A 19850-nucleotide genomic window follows, 5' to 3' on the forward strand; every position below is an offset into this window, starting at 1 on the left:
CTTCCTTCCTTCCTTCCTTCCTTCCTTCCTTCCTTCCTTCCTTCTTTCTTTCTTTCTTTCTTTCTTTCTTTCTTTCTGCCTTTTACGAATGTTCTTATAGGACGATATTCTGCTTGCGCAAATAGCGCTCGAAATCAACCGTGTTTTATACGTGTACAAAATGTTCTTATTGTATACTTTACGCTTCCATTTGTAATAAAAAATGGTATCTTTTTTAAAAAAAAAAATCAAAAACCGATTATATCTTATGACTTGCGATACGTCGTTGTTCCGATACATGGAATCGTTTCATATGTATCATATTTATTCATATCGTGTTTACCCTTTACCTATACGATGGAGGACACTCGACCTCTCGACTCTCTTTTACGTTTACTGTTCCTTTATTTTCACTTGCAAATTACATACATATTCATATGAATCCTGACTCCAATATTTATCCTTTTATCAGGTTTGTTCACAAAATTCGATGTAACTTTTCCACGCAAATTTTCGATCATTCAACCGAATAAAATTCGCTAACTTCCACTTCCATTTACATATGTATTTATACATATTACATATGTGTTTGCTCTTCTCTCGGTTTCCTGCCCCGCTGGAATCGTTCTACATTCCAAGGACATTTTACCAAACTTGCAAACAACGTAGCATTTGATATTTTTGCGTTTTGCGTTCATCCTACATACATCTTGTGACCTGACTCGCGAATTCGCATCATTCTACACTTTACACTTTACTCTATGTTTATTATACATTTGCCTATACTAGCACGCGCACGCGCGAGTCAGAGAGAGAGAGAGAGAGAGAGAGAGAGAGAGAGAGAGAGAGAGAGAGGGGGGGGGGCAGCTAACGGAGAACAAACGATCGAAAACGATCGCACCTGCATCATTTGTGCAAACATGTTGCGCTGCACAAAGCGTATTGGTGACCGGTATGTCAGTGATATATTTTTATTTATTTCCAATTCTTTCATTCTTTCTTCCTTGCTTCCTTCCTTCCTTCCTTCCTTCCTTCCTTTCTCCCTCCTTCCGTAGAAAATTTGGCAATTGAAAAGCGAAAGGACGAAAAAATGCATACATGTGTAGGAAGTACAGGATTTTTGGGTAAACTGTTGATCGAAAAGTTGCTTTGAACATATACAGACGTTAAATGCGTGTACGCGTTAATACGGACAAAAAAAGACGAATACGCGTATCAATGGCAGGAAAAGAAGGAAAAAGGAACAAAAGAGTTGATGGAACTCTGTACACGTATGCCAAACTTACGGGTAATGAACGGATTGCTCTGCTGGCGATTTTTTGTTCATCACGTTCACGTTTACGTTCATGTTCACATTCATATACACATTGATGTTGTCACTTCGAGATTCTTTTCCTGTTTTTCCTTTCTAGGTTGTAATACACGTCTCAACCGCGTACAGTAATTGCCATTGCGATATAATCGATGAACCACTTTACCCACCACCCATATCTGTTTAATGAATCGTGATATTACGTAATGCATAGCAAATGGGAAACAAAAAGAAGAACTGGAATTTGTGAAAAAATTCTCCGATCAAGAATTGAATAACCTAGCGAAAACATTGCTCGGACCTTTTCCAAACACTTACGTTTACATGAAATGCATCGCCGAACAATTAGTGCAACGATGCTCGTACAAACAATTACCAATTGGAGTATTTCGACCTGCTATAGGTAATTATTATGTCGCCTATGTATCTCGTACATCCATAAATTTCTCGAAATACGTATAGTGATCTCGACGTACAAGAAACCAATAGAGGGTTGAGTGAATAATGTATATGGACCTACCGGAGCTCTCATAGCAGTCGGTATCGGACTTATGAAAACTATGAATATGAACGAAAATTGCGTCGCAGAATTGATTCCAGTTGATTACGCTGTTAACGCTCTTATAGTTACCGCCTGGGCTGTTGCTACGAAACGCGTCCAGGTAATTCCTATCGTCATTTCTTCTCCACTTTATTTTTCATAATCGCCACCTCTCCCCGTCCGTTTCTTTTCTCTTTTTTCTTTTCTCTCTTTTCTTTTCTCTCTTTTCTTCAGAATTCTATCGATATCGGAATTAAAAGCCAAGATTCGATAAAAATGACTCTTTTTTCATTTTCTTTTCTTCTTTCTTTTCCTTTTTTCCCCTAGATGCAGTACAGACGATCCACCATTTATAATTATCACTCTTCTTGGGATACCGACATTACTTCGAGACAATATATGAAACTTGTCATAAAATATGGTAAACAGGTTCCAAGCTTACGTAGCGTTTAGTGCTACACCTTTAACGCTATTAAAAGCCCGTACACGTATTTCATTTTAATGACGCTGATTCACTTATTACCTGCCATACTCGTCCACACTGCACTCCTCCTTACTGGTAAAACGCCAAGGTGATCACCTCTTTTTTTCATTTTTGAGTTTATTCTATCGTTTGCACGAGAAACTAGCAAAAACGGGCAAATTTTCCCGACAGGATACTAAAACTGTATAAAAGATTGCACAAATTTTCCGCCATCACAAGCTATTTTGGTACATGCGATTGCAAGTTTTCCTGCGACAATACTAAATACATTTGGCATTCTCTCTCTCTCTCTCTCCAAAAGATCAGACGTTGTTCACATTTTCAATGAACAAATTCGATTGAGACGACTTCATGTTCAAATGCGTCCGTGGATTAAGAATATACATTTTTAAAGATGATCCAAGCACTATCGTGCAAAATTACGAATGGCCAAGTAACGTAGACCAGGCGTACGCAATATTTGCCATATTTCTTCCATCTTTAACACGATCCGCTTTTCTTTTTTTACATTTACCACGCTTCATACTCTTCTCAAGTATACCACTTTCCTTTTTATCATCTGGTTCTTTTATCGCGCAATACCTACCATGCTAATTGTTATTAATACTATTACCTCTGATTAAATTTTTCTACATTGCCATACTTTCAAGGCGATAATTTCAATATTCATTTTTCCCATTTCACGCACTTACGATCAGTGCAATATCGTATAAGTTATCACACCACCTTTCTCCTTTATATACAAACAGAATCTTTTATGTGATATCAAGAATTTTTAGCTTTCTTATATCTTCCTCCATCTATGGTTACAAAATTTACAAAAAATTTACTAAAGTTTACCAGATTTACATTTTCCTATACATTATATTTCAATCTATATAATAATAAATTTACATTTACTAAAAGTAAAAATAAAACTTTATCATCACCGATAACTAATCTTAGTTATTTTAATTAGAGCACTTGTACTATGCTTTATAACCTTACCTTTACAAATCAAAGCTGAAAACTGACCAATTCCTCCTTGCCCGTACTTTGAATAAACACGAAGAATACAAGTTCTACCAGACCTTGTTATTTCTTTACTTTATATATTTACGCGCGCGCATTTGTGTCTGTCTATCGTTGTGTTCTTTCCACGCAATAGTTGTCAATACTGTAACCATTAAGCAGAACCGATTACCCTCCTTTTTCTATCCGCTCTAGGTAAGTAACAATATTTCGAATCCTATATAACCAAAATAATAACTAACCTACTAATAACCTGAATGATAATTTAATTGAATTAATAATTGATTAAAGTAAACATAAATTGCAACTACACGCGTACGTATTTGTATGAATAACGTTCAACGTATTTTGCCAAAGAAAAATTCTTCTTTCACAAAACATATAGTAAATGTATAAATGTATAAATGTATAATATTCTTGATAATTTATATAATAAATATGTTTTCACATAACCATTAACCAATATTTCATTATCGAAATCTCACTTTTAACTGTATTCAGTACCTGTATTACTTTTCTTGCTTTTCCTTTGTTTTTACACGTATTATATATTTCTAATATGTATATATATATAGCCCAGTTAATACTTTTCATAGAAAATGTGTCTTGCAATTGCCATGTATATATTAACGGCAACATTCCGAGTACTTTTGAAGATAATTATAGCAATCGGTATATTTCTCTTAAATCTTCTTGGAAGAACCATTTACTTTGCATACACACTCTTCCATACGCTGATACGTACGTCAAATGGAACCGAAGTGGCCCGCCTACCCGCTGACAGTCAATTATAACTGAATCATGGTTTAAAGAAGAAACATCAAATCTTTTCATCATTTTCTCGATAAAACTCTGGTATAATAAACAGTGTGAAACCGATTAAAAATGTGAAATCCTTTTTCCAGTCAAGTTCCAGTATAAAATTTTCCGAATAATATTACCGAACAATATTACTGAATAATAATTACATAGGCGATATTATGAAACGATAGTTAGAAATAATGTACGAAAAAGGGAAAAGAATTAATCATAACTACGTTTAAGTTTATTTAAATTTTATTCAAGAAAAATGATATTTATAATAAAAATTAGATATAATTATAAGCAGTCGTGGTTTTTTCTTCAACACCATTACTACTTATCCTTTCTAATTCCTCTCATATTACAATAATACAAATCTTATAAGATACATGAGAATTCTCACTCTTGCAATAATTTGCTATTATTTCTTACAGTTTTGGACGGAATCTCAGAATGAACGGATAAATGATATCGTTTCAACGTACACAGACCGCGCATTGCGCTCAGACCGACACTTTAACACCGTGCATACGTTAAGCTCTCTCATCTCGTTCTCATCTACTTCCTACTTTAATATAATCCATTTATTCGGTTAACCTTCCGTTTCTGTTAACCCATCTTGTTAACATCATGATGATAACCATAAAACTTAACAGATCTTCAACGTTGTTATGTTTAATTCGCAGGTAGTGCCGATACCGCACTATGTGGTGTTGTTGGTCGCGAACCGGCAATAGACTGTGTAGTTGATGCATTCAACGATTGCATCGTACCAATCTAAGGTAAAAATCATTCATCAATGGTGTATGAGAAACAAGAAAGAGAAAAGAAACGAAAATGAATAAAAGATGACTGTAAACGATCGCAACGCAAGCAAACAAAAAGGTGAAAACAAAATGAAAAATGTTCTCTTTAACCATTCGAATAAAGAAACTTACCCTTAGGTGGGCCAGATCTTCCAATCGTGTAAGATCAGATAATTCCACGTATAGGGAATACACAATTAACCATCCATAAATGGAGAAACAAATGAATAACATCCACAAGATACACGTTGTAATATTATAAGCAAATATCATATCGTTTACTATACTAAAGAATATAAAAGCAAACAATCTGAAAACAGTAAAAGTTGCAAAACCATAAAGCCATGGTATCATCTTCCTTTCATATTCTTTTCGTAAAGCAGCTATCAACATCATGGATGTTGCAAACACTGCTATTCCACCAAGCATAGAGAACAAAGCAAACACGACAAGGGCATTACGCACTGTAATAAAACACCAGGTAAATATGTTGTAAATATTAATATATTTTTGTTCTATTATACTTGTAAGTTTACAAGTGCAATTTACTGTGCAATTTTATTATTCCGTAAATGTCCTTACCATGCCGATTGCCCACATAAACAAATTCATATGACATTACGTAATAACCATAGTGAGTTGAACCTGGTGCAGCTTGAGAAAGACAATAAAGATCAAATACTGCGGTACATATAGTGAAAATGGCTAAACACTAAAAAGATGAAAACACTATCAATATAAATATACAGATCTTAAATTACCGTACATCTATATACTTACCAATGAAAATATTGCAGTAAACATAGCGCCTCTTTGAATATCGAGTAGATAAGCATGTGTCAAAATTGGTTTCTGATACCAATGTATTTTCACGCTACGCATTGATCGCGAAGATTTCAAATTTGCGCTGCTACGTGTAGTAACATGAGAATATACCGATGGGGTACCCATGCTAGGTGATTTTTTTCCGTAATTCATTTTATAATTTATATATTTCTTTTCTTCTCTTACAAATCCACCTCAAATTTTACTTACACGATCTATTAATTTTCTAATCGATATTTTTCTTTCTACCTTTTTATGAACACTCTTTATTCACAACGCATTTCTAATGCATTTAGAAATTGTTGTCTTACGCTGTGATGATGACAAGAAAGGTTAGTTTATAAATATTATTTACATCGTTTTCCACCATGACGTTACTTCCTCGTTCTAGTCTTATTACGATATACGTGAATATCCTTCGGTGATATAATTTACGATTACAATTAAAAAAATTTTAATCAGTTAATTCACAAAAGTGAATAAAGTTACACCCATGCCCCTTCCGTCATTTATTACCAGCCGACGCCCGTTGTTTCAAATCAACATAGCCGAAATATGTCGATGAGAGTCGAAGAAATCCGAAGTAAATGTTTCAGTAATTCATAGGCTTAACGTGAATTAGGTAAATATATGTTTATACGCACGGAGCAACACACGCACAAAATTCCACGTGTTTCAACTCTTAAGCTATGGAGTGAACGATTAGTTCGATTTTTAAATAATTAGATTTATCTTTTAAACTGAATCAAATTTTATCGTTTTATTTGATGAAAATTTTATGCAAAAATAAACATAATATAATATAAAATACTTAAATATTATTTATTCAAAAGATACTTTATCGCATTTTCAATAGAATTCAAGCCGACAACGCACACCTGAAACCAAGATTTCCAGCTGTCGTGTCAGGAGTATTTTGACTTCGTGCAGCGCATCTATATCTAAAACAATAGCTCTTATGACAAAGATAGGAACCACCTTTCTTTACTTTGTCTGTACCGCGAGGTGGGCCAGTCTGAAAGTATATTTTTAAATACAAACCATAAAGAAATAACATTGTTTTTAGTACAAGGAGAGATCGGGGAGGTGAAGCGAGGAAAGGTAGACGTAAATAATTCATATATACAGGATTAGTTGGGCCGCCTCGTGTTGTTGCTTCGATCGTCCACCAATCAAACGTCCATTCCCAAACATTTCCTATCATGTTATATAATCCATATTTATTTGGCGGGAATTCTGTAACAGGCGATGTACTTTCATATCCATCCTCTTTGCTATTACTATTTGGGAAGTCACCTTGCCATGTGTTTGCTCTAGAAATTATTTCAATTTATATATATTTTGATTTTATATTTTGAGTTCTATAGCTTTAATTATTTTTTAATTTCGTTTCATTTACCTGTATTGACCATTAGGAATCAATTTATTTCCCCATGGATACAATCTATCCGATAATCCGCCTCGACATGCAACTTCCCATTCGGCTTCGGTTGGTAATCTCTTTCCTAACCATTTGCAATACGCGGTAGCGTCATTCCATGATACATGAACAACAGGATGATCCATCCTATCTATTTTATTATTTGCTTATGTTCGTTGCTGTTTTTAATGAATAATTTCCAACGATTGAAAACAAGAGTATAGAATGAACGTACTTTTTATATCGGAGCTAGGACCTTCTGGACGTCGCCAATTTGCATTTTTTATTTGTACCCACCAAGGAGCTTGAGCAACAAGCGTTACGTTTGTTCCAAATTTTTCTTCTAAAAGACCTCTAAATACAAACGAATCCCCGAATTTTTCAGCTTCTGTTCGATAATTGGTAACGTCAACAAACCTTGCAAAATCACGATTACTCACTTCCATTTTATCTATATAAAAATTATCTAGGAATATTTGTTGCTTTGGTCCTTCGCCATCGGCAATAAAAACTGGATCGTTTGTACCGATTGCAAAGGTGCCCGCCGCTATTTTAACCATATTTTTTAAACGATCTATCCGATTCAGACTCTTTGCAAATACGCGAAGATCATCATTTGCTGAACAAGAATCTCGCGTTTCTTTCTTTTGGTAGCTCTTTATGCTGCTTTGTCTGTCAAAGTTTCGATTACCGCAATGAAGATATTCTTTATTTGAATCATCCATTTCAGAGCTTCCCGCTGTAGAACACAATATAACAACAATTACGCTTACGAAAGTAAGCAACTTCGTTGATTTTTTCAGAGTTGTCTTTATCGAACTTTTCATTTTAACATTAGGAATATACACAAAATCAATAAATTAATTTAAATTGCTTAACAAAAGTTATAAAACTCACAAATACTCATAAAATCAAAATTCGAACAAATATTACGACCAATAACAAAACTCGTCATCTTCCACAGCAGACGGCACTACGTATGCTGTAAAGGAATTAACGTAAGTGGTATAGTAGAGATGTGACAGTTTATTCGCTGTTTGAGGATGCTATAAGAAAGCAAAATATCCCTAGGTAATCTGTAACTTTTATCTCCCTCGCTAATAAGAATAAAAATTAAATAAATTGTGGCGTAAAATGAGCCATAGAATTGAATATTGAGAATTGAATACTGATCACGATCATGGTTAGACTTTGTACACTGAAAAGGATAACGCAAAAAGTAATTGGAATTATATAAACGGGTAACGAGGATGCGAGTAATATTAAGAAGAAAAGTATTCATAAGAATGATAGTAAAATAACGTTAGGACATTATGGTATATATACATTTTACCTCTTCATTTTTTGTAACTAGATAAGTTAAATATCACGAGATATAACAAAAAATTCTATCGTTTTGATTGCTCTTATGATTTCCCTGTTATTTATTTCTATAGCTAGTGATTTAATAGGAAGGTGTGCGAGTTAGTCATCATGTCAACTCCACTTTGTCCATTGCTTGAGGAAAGTGCAATCACCTTCAGGTGGAATTGTTCGAGAGTTGAGCGGTTAGCATAACAGAGTTGAAAAATGCGAATTGTTAAATCGTTATATTTGTAATATTACTGAAGGATAAATATAATGTTATCAGAAGTTGTATAATTTTCTCTAATTGTGCCAGAGATGAAGGAGGGAAAAGAGTAAGTTAGAAATCATAGGAACTTTTAGTTTTCGTTGAATAATCGCGAGTAAAAGTTAAAGTTATTAGAGAGAAATCGATAGTTATTTCATCGATACATTGATTTTTCGATATTGAAATTCGATATGTATATACGGGATTTGCGTGCAACATAACCTATCGTTAAATGCCACGTACTATTTGTCTAAAATCTACGTATGTAGAATCTCCCAAACATCTTATCGTGCATCGTGACATCGGTCTACGAACGAGAAAATAACGATATAGCAAAATTATATATCGAGCATAATATATCGATAAACGTATATAGCTATAATGGCTTACCAGAAACATTTCAAACTCTTGTTTTGCGCGCTCGGAATTTTTGTATGTTATTTTTACTTTGGCATATTGCAAGAGAAGATTACACGAAGACAATATGGAGATGGAAAAGACTGTGAAAAATTTACATACATGTTTTCTTTAGTTTTCATCCAGTGTTTAATTAATTACTTATTTGCTAAGACTAGTTTATTAACGATCATGAAGCAGGGCGAGGACAGTACTCCGAAAATGTACTACGTACTCTGTGCCCTTACCTATTTACTTGCTATGGTATGCAGTAATATGGCGTTACAATTTGTTAGTTATCCAACACAAGTAATTGCAAAATCCGCTAAACCGGTTCCCGTGATGATACTCGGTGTACTGCTGGGAAAGAAGGTATTTCGCATATTTTTCATTTAAGTATTATTTCGTCGATTTTCAATTTCACGTTTACATGAATTTTATTAGAAAAGTCTTGCACGAAAATGATATCTGGTACCTATATCTGTGGAATTATAGTTTTTATGTTTCTATCGAAACTTATAGATTCCATAGTATCAGAAGCTATTTATGTTAATCGAGACGTTAATTATTTATATCGACGTAACATAATTTGTTACGAGCTATGCTAAAGCATATAACGTATAACAATTGAATGCATTGCCTTGCAGGTTTATCCAGTTAGAAAGTACTTGTTTGTCCTCTTAGTAGTGTTTGGTGTAGTTTTATTCATGTACAAAGATGTTACTCCTGCAGTGAAAAAGTATTCCGAGGGACAAACAGCGTTTGGTGAATTTTTGCTGTTACTGTCGTTAATAATGGATGGTTTACTTAGCGCAGTGCAAGAAAGAATGAGAGCCGAGCACAATTCCAAGTCTGGCCATATGATGTTAAATATAAACGGGTGGTCTGCAGTGTATAGCGGCAGTGTGATTCTAGCTTCTAGAGAAATATTCGATTTTATTCAGTTTTTACATAGATACCCTTCTACTATATGGCATATAATTAACTTTTGTATAGCAGGTGCATTTGGACAATACTTTATATTTCTGACTGTTGCCGAATTCGGTCCATTACCATGTTCCCTCATAACTACGACTAGAAAATTGTTTACAGTGTTAGGTTCAATAGTTATTTTTGGTAATAACCTTATATACAGACAGTGGTTGGGTACGTTGTTAGTGTTTTCTGGATTGTTTCTAGATGCTATGTACAGTAAAGACAAGTCACCCAGAAAAGATGTAACAAAGTAGCAAACGAATACAAGTACATTATCCGAGCGATCATGACTTTTAAAATAAGATATAAGCTATATATTATATATTAAATATATAAATAATATAAATATATTATAAAATAAGATATAAGCTGATATCTTGATACGTGCATACGCTATTCGTGTTGTTACAGTGAGAATAGAATTTACAGACATTATGTTAAATATTTTGACTTGTTGATTTCGCACACAGTGTCATCAGCGTGTATGGGTTTCTCCTTACAAATGAAATTTCAAAAGAACATTCTGTAGACTTTAATACTACACATACGCCTCCCCTCCCACACACAAAATGTGTGTGTGTGTGTGTGTGTGTGTGTGTGTGTGTGTGTGTGTGTGTGTGTGTGTGTGTGTGCGCGCGCGCGCGCGCGCGCGTGCATGCATGTATATATGTATGTATGTATGTATGTATGTATGTATGCATGCATGCATGCACGTATGTATGTATGTATGTGTAGACGCATATATATATATACACATACTCGCGCGCGCGTGTGTGTGTAAGTGTGCGTATGCGTGGTGAGATTGTACTTAAGTGTATATTATGCTCATTGGAATATTGTAATACGTATACGACAGTCACGTACAGTATTTTGCGTACGTTTTCTTAAGCTTGCACTCGCATCAATTTCATTCGGTTACCATAAACCTTAATCCCTTTTGCAGATCATATCATACACATATAAAGAGAACTTGTACAAAGTATGTAAAACAATACAAATCGTATGATAATTACACGTGAGTGTAGGCAATACAAAATGATGAATTGGTGTGAAATAAATGAAAAATGCAAGCAATCAATATACGTTCTCATATTTTTATTTTCCTTATTCGCATAATTATCACATTTTCCGACAGTGTCCGAATGAAATATTTTTCGACACATGTAAACGGAGTAACCAAATAGGAAATGTAAAACGAAAGATAAGCTGATGGTACAGAGGAAGTAAATGAACGGATAGTTTAGTGGGAAAACGTTAGCAAACCTGTCGGGTATTCGCGTGTAATGCGATTTTAAAATGATTTGTTTTAAAATCGGATTTCGTTATTGTTATCGACACTGTCGACGACAATGTCAACGATGGTTAAATAGATAATAACGGCGTCTGGATAGCCGTTGGGAAGGGATTGTAATCAGTTGAATGTATCATAAATGCGCAGACCACTTCTCAAAAAGTAGTTTAACGTATTTCAGCAAACAACTCGCATTGAGAAACGATATTTCGTAGATCATAATCCGAAAGGTAGATGCAAAATGACTATACGGTTTTCCAAAAGTCGCGCGTGCATTATCGTACTATCTATATGTTTTACGGTTGCTTACGCGCTCGAGAACGGTAAGTGATATATTCGCTTAATTTAATGCATACATCCACGTGTACACACGCATCACACGTGCGCGCGTGCATATATATCGTATAATTGAAGGAGATATATATTGTTTGCGAATTATAATTGAAAATGGATAATATAATCTGAAAAAGTAGAAATAAAAGAAGAATTTAGGAAAGTATCGTTTGCCACGTGATACACAAGTTGCCGCGCTTAAATCTTTGAATATTCGACCAACGATTATATTCAATAGACGCACGTGTCAGTTTTATTCATTTGCAAATTCTGTTTCAACCTGACACGAAGATGTAAATATTTGACTCGTAGATGCGTTCCCGATCGACTCGTCCAACATTATACAAGCACGTGGAAGAAATTATCCGTTGGTGAAAGAGAGTGTGGTAAAAGAATCGACGAAGAAGAACGTAGAACGATGGTACTTTGGATTTGAAAAAGAGACAGAACCGAAGGAAGAGGAGGAATGTACGAATCGTTCGATATATGATTTTCCTACAGATTTGTTCTCATATCAACAACGTCGGCACGGAGCTGTAGTGTTACATGCCTTTCTTGGACTGTATTGTTTTCTATTAACGGCATTCGTTTGTCACGATTATTTATTACCGGCTGTCGATTGCATATGCGTGAACATGCACATAAGCACAGACGTTGCTGGAGCGACATTTCTAGCAATGGCCAGTTCTTTTCCCGAATTATTCGTGAATATCATTGGAACGTTTCTAACGGAGTCAGATCTTGGTGCCGGGACCGTGGTTGGTAGCGCGGTATTCGACACGTTTGCAACTCCGGCTTGTGGCGCATTGACGACTCTTTACGTAAGTGTGTTGCGTATTCTCGAAATACGTCGCATTCCTATATTTGAGAACAGTTGTTACACGATTACGAAAACGACCACGATAATTGAAAATGAAGTGGTTTGTTATACGGATAACGACGATATTGACATCTGCCGCGCAGCTAACAGACGAAGTATGTTACGAGTATTACGCGTATAACAATATACTCACTCACGCAACATATACACGCGTGAAAATGTCTCGTAGCAAATAAACTTCTTGTCACGGTACAGAGTTTTAGATAAAGGACGATAAGCATCCTCTTTAATTATATTTGGATCGATCGTATCAAAAACCTATCTCTTTTACTTATCTTCCATTGACCTTGTTAACTAATTCTATAATTATTGACATTGTACGATTGTTTCTTTCCCTTATCCGCATCTCTGTCGTTTTAACGTTAATTGGAAAATTGAGAAATGTTTCACGTAACGAACGTTTCACGATTTCTAATTTTTCATTCCTTTCAATGATAGGCAATACCGTTAGAATGGCGAATATTATCACGAGATTGTACAATGTACGTGATATCCGTCGGAACATTGGTAATAATAATGTGGGATGATCGGATTCAATGGTACGAAGCCATGGTTTTGTTAATACTGTTCTGTTCTTATCTAATTTTGCTGTTTTGCGGCAAAATTAAGAAGCTGTGTTGCGGTAAAATCATTTGTTCCGATTCCGACTCTATACCAAGGCGTAAGTAATACCGTGACTCCTATAAGTTATCCTTCTCTTGACTAGTTTCGTTCATTTGCTTATTCGTTCGTTCGTTTGGAAAGAAGATCGCAAGTCGAGTAAAGAACAACTCCTTGTGATTGATCATAGTGTCTAACGTTGGCGATAAGTTGTCCTCTAATGGATCATACAACCTGCGTCAACAGAACAACGCTGTTGCTGTGAATTTTAACGAGAACGCGAATATGGAGAAATTGGAAAGGAAGCCGAACGGAACACGTGATCCTGAAAACGTGGCAAATTCCGAGAAATCAATGGATCGTTTAGTTTTCGGTATGTACATATGCGGTATATGCATATACCGCTACACACGTATCGTAGTTGGTGCGTGCGTATTGCCACGCGAGGAAAATGCGAGGAAAATTTCTATATCGTTTTCTCCTCTTTACAGAATATTTATTTACTTGGCCAAAGGAGCGAAATATTATTGGAAAGTGTTGGTTTATACTTGGTTGGCCATTGAAATTTCTGCTCTTCGTAACGATACCAGACATCAGAGTCGAACGTTTGAAACACTGGTATCCATTGTCATTTATTATGTGCATCATTTGGATCGCGATATCCTCTTATTTGGTATCTTGGATGGTAACGGTCGTGGGTGATACCATAGAAATTCCGGATTCCATTATGGGTCTTACATTTTTAGCCGCTGGTGGGAATATGCCAGAAATGGCGTCCATCGTAGTTTTAGCGAAACAAGGTAACTCGGCTTTTCTCTTGCTTTCCTTATATCTTTTCTTATATCCTTCCTTATATCTGTCCAACAAGTTTAATAAGTTTATTCAACTATTATTCTTATTTTTTTCGTATTTTAACCAACCAAGTTGCAAACTCGAATAACATGGAACATTGAACAAATACTTTGTGCACGTATAGGGGATGGAAACATGGCGATGAGCAATACATTAGGGGCAAATATTCTCGACATTTTACTTTGCTTGGGTTTACCATGGATGATAAAATGTTTAATGACAGGAAGGGACGTGCAGATCGTATCAGGAGCTCTGTCGTACAGTGTACTTTCAACGGTTGTTTGCATAATCGTTCTTTACGCGGTTATAGCATGTTTCAAGTTTAAATTGAATAAGAAAGTAGGAATCATATGCCTGCTATTGTATACGATATTTTTAATATTCGCAATTCTCGTTGAATTGAACATTTTCTTTCCCGTAAATTTACCCATGTGCGATTAACAAATGAGTTATTCTCTGTTGTTAACTCGTTAATCTTAATTTCTTGATAATTCTTTGATGAAAGAAAAAACGATTTGTGGAAAAATTTACATACCGCCCGTTACTTTGTGCTGCCTTTCCATCCTTGTGATACCATCGGTATATAACGATATATGGTATATACCCTATATGACGATGTATGAAACGATGAAAGATAATTACGGTGGGCAGGGACAGGGTTTGAAAGGAGAAAAATGGGAAAAAGAGATAAACTGTATGAACGAATATAAAATTTTATGATCAGCCACCAAAAATGCGATGAGAGAGAAAAAATGAAACGGTCAGGGATGGCAAGCAATTGTGGTGCATATCGACTGTTTTAATAGAGTTATCAATTTCAATCTATAACGAAATGTATATTTTTAATAAAGGATAATTTATTTAACTAGCACTCGAAGCATTTATTGTAACAAAGGAAAATTCTCCCGCACACTGCGATCGTTGCTAAAACAATGCGTTACCGCCTCATATGCATATATATACATATACATACATATATGTATATATTACATTTTTTCACAATATGATACCACACACACACACACGCGCGCGCGCGCACACACACACACACACACACACACACAAAATCGGGGATGTGCCGTACATGTACTTACCGTGCTACCTATGTATCAGCTAATAGACTGATGAGCTAATAATAGACCAGGTATGTAGGTATCGAGAAGCTAAGGACACGAAGGAAGGTGTAATGTAATAATGCATAGGATAACATGTTTCTTTTATTTATAATTCTTTCAAAATAGTCCCCTAAGTATTCGATACATTGCTTAGAACTTGTTCTCGTATAAGTTTTCGAAAGACTTTGAAAATGTTGCCCTAATAGTGTTTAGTTCCCGTGTTATTACATTCTTCCGAACATTGAATTTATTTGTTCAACGAAACACCGTCTTTACCAGTTTTCGATTCCGGTAATGTCGATAAAAGAAAGAAGTCGGTAGAAGATAGATCGAAGAAACAGAGAACGAACTAACCAACATACAACGATTACCTCCCTTTCATCCCTATGGTACTAGGATTTTCGTCAGTACGTTAAGAAAAAACATTTTACTAAATGTACGTGTACGAGTAGAGGAAAATATGCGTATGTGACTAAAAGGATTGTTTTCGTTAAATTTCAGTTTCTTCGTGTAGACACAGACACGCGCGCGCGTATGTCGAGTCGGTAAATTGAATTCGTAGAGACGCAAATAGGTAGATAGCATGCGCACACGTGTAATCGACCTGTACGTATTTTAAAAGATGTCGCGACTCTTGAATTTACTCGCATTTCGTTTCCAAGTGGCTAAAATTATGTAACGCTCATATTTGATTCGGTTTCTTTTAACCGATCGATGCGATTCTACCTCGTTTCCGATACATTATCCATCACCGTTATTTATTATTCTCCGTCTTTCTTTTTTTACCCCGTTTTCTTTCACTTTTATTCCTTCTACTCGACGACCCGTTCAATTATATACGATACATACATCCGATATAATTGAATCAACTTACAGATTTTATCCCTTATACATATATAGTTTCTCTTCCTTTTGTTGATTAGCCATTGAAGCCACTGCACCTTATATTTACGAAACACTGTTTTTGCCAAGATTAATTGCAAAGCGATGTGCAATTGTTTATGCATCCCGTAAATTGCAAATGAAATGTTAAACGTTTAATATCGATTTTAATCTCGATATTTACATTGTTCTACACATTTTACACAACGCATTATATTCATATATTCATGTCCAATTATCCGTGTATGTGCACGCGCGTGTAAAATATGTCTTTAAACTATCTCGAATGAAACGTGAACTACGGATGATAACCTCGATATATATATATACACACGGAGAAATATAAAAGAAATCAGACGTAACGTTAAGGTTAACCAATGAATGATTTCCGTGAAGGATCAACATCCATTGAACATTCTGAATGATTTTCCGAATCGAAATCTCAACATCTTGGAGATTTTTGCATCGATCCTGTTCTTCGATCTCTTCTTTCACCTATTTTTTCCTTTTTTTATTCTCATTCGTTCTTTTCTGGTTTGGAATCGGTAATCGATCATCCTCGATTGCATGGGATTGTTCGCGCGGAACACAGTTGTGAGGCATTTCGTGTATTCCAACACGTTCATTCGCATCATTGTTCGCCATTCGATTTACGACAAAACGCTCGACGTTTTGGCAGTTTAATTTCTTCATATCGACTCGAGTTTCTCGAAAAGTCGTGCATAATCGCGTTCTAGTTTGCCTAATTGCCGCATCATTGAAATAACGGTAAATCGAATATACATACATACATACATATATACGCATATATACATATGTATATATGTGTTCGTCTTTTCTCTTTTTCACGCCTCTGTACACGTTTGTTCATATTATGGAGTTATTATATAACAATATGTTACGTTTCGATAAAAACTTTTGTGGAAAATATAGATCGTAACCTGCATGAAAAATCGCTAAATAATTAGCGTAATCGGCAAAAGCGTAGCCAGCATTACGATAGGTACACGATCATAACGATTTAGTACCGATAGTTGATCGCATAGCTACCGAATCGATTTCACCAACGTGTTTGCTGCGTTATTCGCTGTTACATCCGATAACGTGTTATATCGGAACACACGCCGGGGATGAAAGAGTCGTCAAAACAGCGACGTAATTCGAACATTTGACGATACTTGCGACTCGAAAGTTACGAACATTCGATCGCCGATGATCCATGTTTCGCGTAATTTCATCATCACTGACTTTGTTATAATAAACTGTGATTGTGTATTACAACTTTATTTCATCATCTCGTCTTGTCTTTCTCCCATCTTGCACGCACGCACGCACGCACGCACGCACGCACGCACGCACGCACGCACGCACGCACGCACGCACATAATCACGCATACATACGCGGTACACGCAAACGCGCAAACGCACAGACACACGCACGCACAGGCACACGCATATATATGTGGGTGTATATATCTGAAATTGTTCCTGTCTAACAACAAGAATATTCAATTTTATCCGGCGCGTGAGCGATACAATTTGCAAACGGTCTTATTAGTTCTACGAGGCTTCGCGCTATGTCGCGCCATTAGGACGGTTTGATTCGGTGAACCAAATGCAAGAGAAAAACATTGCTCTAACGTACTTACAAGAGACAGCAGATAGTCGAACGAATCGAACGAAATAAGCGTAGAGCGGAAACGTTCTTGTACCGAACTTTGGCTCCGTGTAATACGCAGTGATACCTACGATATTTTTATTTCTCCTCGTTATTTTCATACTTTTCGATTCCGCATTGCACCATTTCTTCTCTCACTGGATCTCGCATAATTTCTTTGCTTCCATTCGCTTTCCTTCGCTTCCCTTCGCTTCCCTTCGCTTACCTTCGTTTACTTACAATTAGCCGTTCGCGCTTTCATACCTCTATTTATCTACTCGTAAGTATGTACATACTCGTCTATCTACTTACCTTAACTACGCACGTCTACCTACTTACACGTCTACCCGCCTACGCCATTTACTTTACCTATCCTACGTGCACAGCTCCTCGGTAAGATAGTTAACTGGCAAAATGGCTAGTTAGCTAACCCGAGAGAGCTAGCTGACCATCTGTTATAAAGAACGGCATGGCAAGAGTTATGTATGTTAAAAAAGTGACATCGGATAAGAAAGGGCCGAACAGCAATTGCTTCACATGATAGCCAAAGGATCGACGATGCACTTTTCACTTACCACGTCGAAAACCATGTACATACGTATACACGTGTACGATATCGTGTAGACATTTTGACGCGTATCACCGTAGTTGTTCGTGCGATGTATTGAAATGAAAAAATACACGTATACGTTTTTCTTTCCCTCGTAGGAGCGTCGAAACCGTGGAACGATGAAACGGTATAAAGAATTGTTCGAAGCTTAAACGAAATAGCTATACGCCACGATATCATCTTACATAGTCATAATAAAAGCGCTACGATATTCTATCTAATTTCGAATGAACACCTGTGTGCATAGTGAATCACGAATAAAGATTCCATCTGTAGACTCGTAGAACACTCATCGTAATCGCTCGCCTTTCTTCGAAACGAAAAGTTTCTCTACGCGAAACAACAATTTCCAATCTATTTCAATTTCTTTCCCTCGCGCCCCCATTGAATCACGTCTACGTATATACGCGTAATTCCAATAGAAGATGATAAAAAGGATAATCGTACAGCTGTATGGAAGAGTGCAAACTGTGTTTGTGGAATTTATCCGCCAACATTTCTCGGTAATTGCTAAATTATAATTGCTATTCTCGGCAATCGTAACCGTATAATCCGCAACCACAAGCCGCAATCACGACCGCAACCGTGACCGCACCGTGACCGCACCGTGACCGCAACCGTAACCACAACCGCTACCACAACCGCTACCACAACCGCTACCACAACCGCTAATCGCAACTGTAACCATAAAAGTATTGTCATCGATTCATTTACTCGCGATAAACATTTGCGCCGGACACGTTGAGCGTATAAGATACGTAATTCAAATGTCTCTCTTTCTCCTCGTTATTATGCCTCTCGTGTGATATCGCTTGGCACGATTTCGCTTATCTTGGCCGAATTCCATTCTAATCGATTCGATTTTACTCGGCCAAGATCAAATTATGCAGAAAATGTACGTAAATGTATCAACGTGCTTTCATTGTATCTCGCAGAATGGTAGTTTACCGGTTAGCTCTTTGGTCTGCTCTTGATCTTGACTGTTGGCGCCCTCGCTTTTCGGGCTACCTCCATCCTCTAAGGAGCCCCCACCACTTCCGTGGGGGCAAATTGATTGTCATCTGAGTGCCAGCGATGATATTATCGGAGGTCGCGACGGTTTGTTATCAAGAATTCGTTCAATTTCGTTCATTATGTTGGCATTCAATTTTGGAATTAGCTGGAACGATGTGCCGTTTAATCGTCCGTATCGTCCACGGCCAGGCAAATCGAAATTCAATTCGAACTTGAAATTTTAGCAACTCAGAAAAAAAGTTTACCTGTAAACTTTGTAGACTCTCATACAGTTGATCTATGTTTGATGCACCAAGAAGAAGGCACTGAACACTTTCATTCTTTAAAGACCACGCGATTGCCAACTGTCCGAAAGAGCAGCCGAGTCGTTCGGCGAGTGCACAGACGTCTCGTAATTTATCCGAGTATTTTCGTGTTTCGTCATCGGCCGATTTTTCTTTCCAGCCGTATTCCT

General features: G+C 36.4%; 5 protein-coding genes and 1 pseudogene across 6 annotated transcripts in view; 3 read left to right on the plus strand and 3 right to left on the minus strand.

Annotated features, from left to right (window-relative positions):
* Nucleotides 1–840: 840 nt before the first annotated feature.
* LOC108554162 (fatty acyl-CoA reductase 2-like) lies at nucleotides 841–2965 on the plus strand (annotated as a pseudogene).
* A 1534-nt stretch (nucleotides 2966–4499) lies between these two features.
* pasi2 (Protein) lies at nucleotides 4500–6257 on the minus strand. The gene is made up of 4 exons (XM_017909352.1): nucleotides 5715–6257; nucleotides 5517–5646; nucleotides 5067–5398; nucleotides 4500–4905 (listed from the first exon to the last, which is right to left on the minus strand). Exons 1-4 carry the CDS (start codon nucleotides 5910–5912, stop codon nucleotides 4804–4806), a joined length of 762 nt encoding a protein of 253 aa, XP_017764841.1. The 5' UTR covers nucleotides 5913–6257; the 3' UTR covers nucleotides 4500–4803.
* Nucleotides 6258–6618: 361 nt separating this feature from the next.
* LOC108554171 (sulfatase-modifying factor 1) lies at nucleotides 6619–8143 on the minus strand. Of its 2 annotated transcripts, XM_017909358.1 has the most exons (5): nucleotides 8077–8143; nucleotides 7415–7918; nucleotides 7159–7330; nucleotides 6886–7072; nucleotides 6619–6774 (listed from the first exon to the last, which is right to left on the minus strand). In XM_017909358.1, exons 1-5 carry the CDS (start codon nucleotides 8132–8134, stop codon nucleotides 6619–6621), a joined length of 1077 nt encoding a protein of 358 aa, XP_017764847.1. In that variant the 5' UTR covers nucleotides 8135–8143. The 2 variants fall into 2 exon arrangements, with proteins under 2 accessions (XP_017764847.1, XP_017764846.1); XM_017909357.1 differs by lacking the exon at nucleotides 8077–8143 and having other exon boundaries at nucleotides 7415–8070.
* A 781-nt stretch (nucleotides 8144–8924) lies between these two features.
* meigo (Solute carrier family 35 member B1 homolog meigo) lies at nucleotides 8925–10752 on the plus strand. The gene is made up of 2 exons (XM_017909356.1): nucleotides 8925–9559; nucleotides 9835–10752. Exons 1-2 carry the CDS (start codon nucleotides 9173–9175, stop codon nucleotides 10414–10416), a joined length of 969 nt encoding a protein of 322 aa, XP_017764845.1. The 5' UTR covers nucleotides 8925–9172; the 3' UTR covers nucleotides 10417–10752.
* A 942-nt stretch (nucleotides 10753–11694) lies between these two features.
* LOC108554174 (sodium/potassium/calcium exchanger 4) lies at nucleotides 11695–14559 on the plus strand. Its single transcript, XM_017909361.1, is given in 6 exon segments — nucleotides 11695–11776; nucleotides 12099–12607; nucleotides 13105–13300; nucleotides 13427–13639; nucleotides 13758–14066; nucleotides 14243–14559. Coding segments are annotated over 6 exon segments (1626 nt in total).
* Nucleotides 14560–17522: 2963 nt separating this feature from the next.
* The window catches only part of Hk (potassium voltage-gated channel subfamily A regulatory beta subunit hyperkinetic), an 8253-nt gene continuing 5925 nt past the window's right edge, over nucleotides 17523–19850 (minus strand). The window contains exons 9-10 of the mRNA XM_017909379.1: nucleotides 19642–19848; nucleotides 17523–19541 (exon numbers count right to left, since the gene is read on the minus strand). Of these exons, the coding sequence (XP_017764868.1) occupies nucleotides 19440–19541; nucleotides 19642–19848 (309 nt within the window). The 3' untranslated portion in view covers nucleotides 17523–19439. The remainder of the gene's footprint in view (nucleotides 19542–19641; nucleotides 19849–19850) is intronic.

This window comes from Eufriesea mexicana, unplaced genomic scaffold (assembly GCF_001483705.2).
Source record: "Eufriesea mexicana isolate 0111107269 unplaced genomic scaffold, ASM148370v2 scaffold17534, whole genome shotgun sequence".
NCBI lineage: Eukaryota > Metazoa > Arthropoda > Insecta > Hymenoptera > Apidae > Eufriesea > Eufriesea mexicana.

Bases quoted from the DNA above. Each gene is read 5' to 3' on its own strand.
- pasi2 (XM_017909352.1), bottom strand. From the start codon at position 5,912: ATGAATTACGGAAAAAAATCACCTAGCATGGGTACCCCATCGGTATAT. The intron at 5,399-5,516 runs GTAAGGACATTT...GTTTTATTACAG, and splicing joins TTATGTGGGCAATCGGCATG to TGCGTAATGCCCTTGTCGTG. The intron at 4,906-5,066 runs GTAAGTTTCTTT...TTTTTACCTTAG, and splicing joins AAGATCTGGCCCACCTAAGG to ATTGGTACGATGCAATCGTT.
- LOC108554171 (XM_017909357.1), bottom strand. From the start codon at position 8,006: ATGAAAAGTTCGATAAAGACAACTCTGAAAAAATCAACGAAGTTGCTT. The intron at 7,331-7,414 runs GTACGTTCATTC...ATAATAAAATAG, and splicing joins TCCTAGCTCCGATATAAAAA to ATAGGATGGATCATCCTGTT. The intron at 6,775-6,885 runs GTATATATGAAT...ATATACTTTCAG, and splicing joins GAGGCGGCCCAACTAATCCT to ACTGGCCCACCTCGCGGTAC.
- meigo (XM_017909356.1), top strand. From the start codon at position 9,173: ATGGCTTACCAGAAACATTTCAAACTCTTGTTTTGCGCGCTCGGAATT. The intron at 9,560-9,834 runs GTATTTCGCATA...ATTGCCTTGCAG, and splicing joins GTGTACTGCTGGGAAAGAAG to GTTTATCCAGTTAGAAAGTA.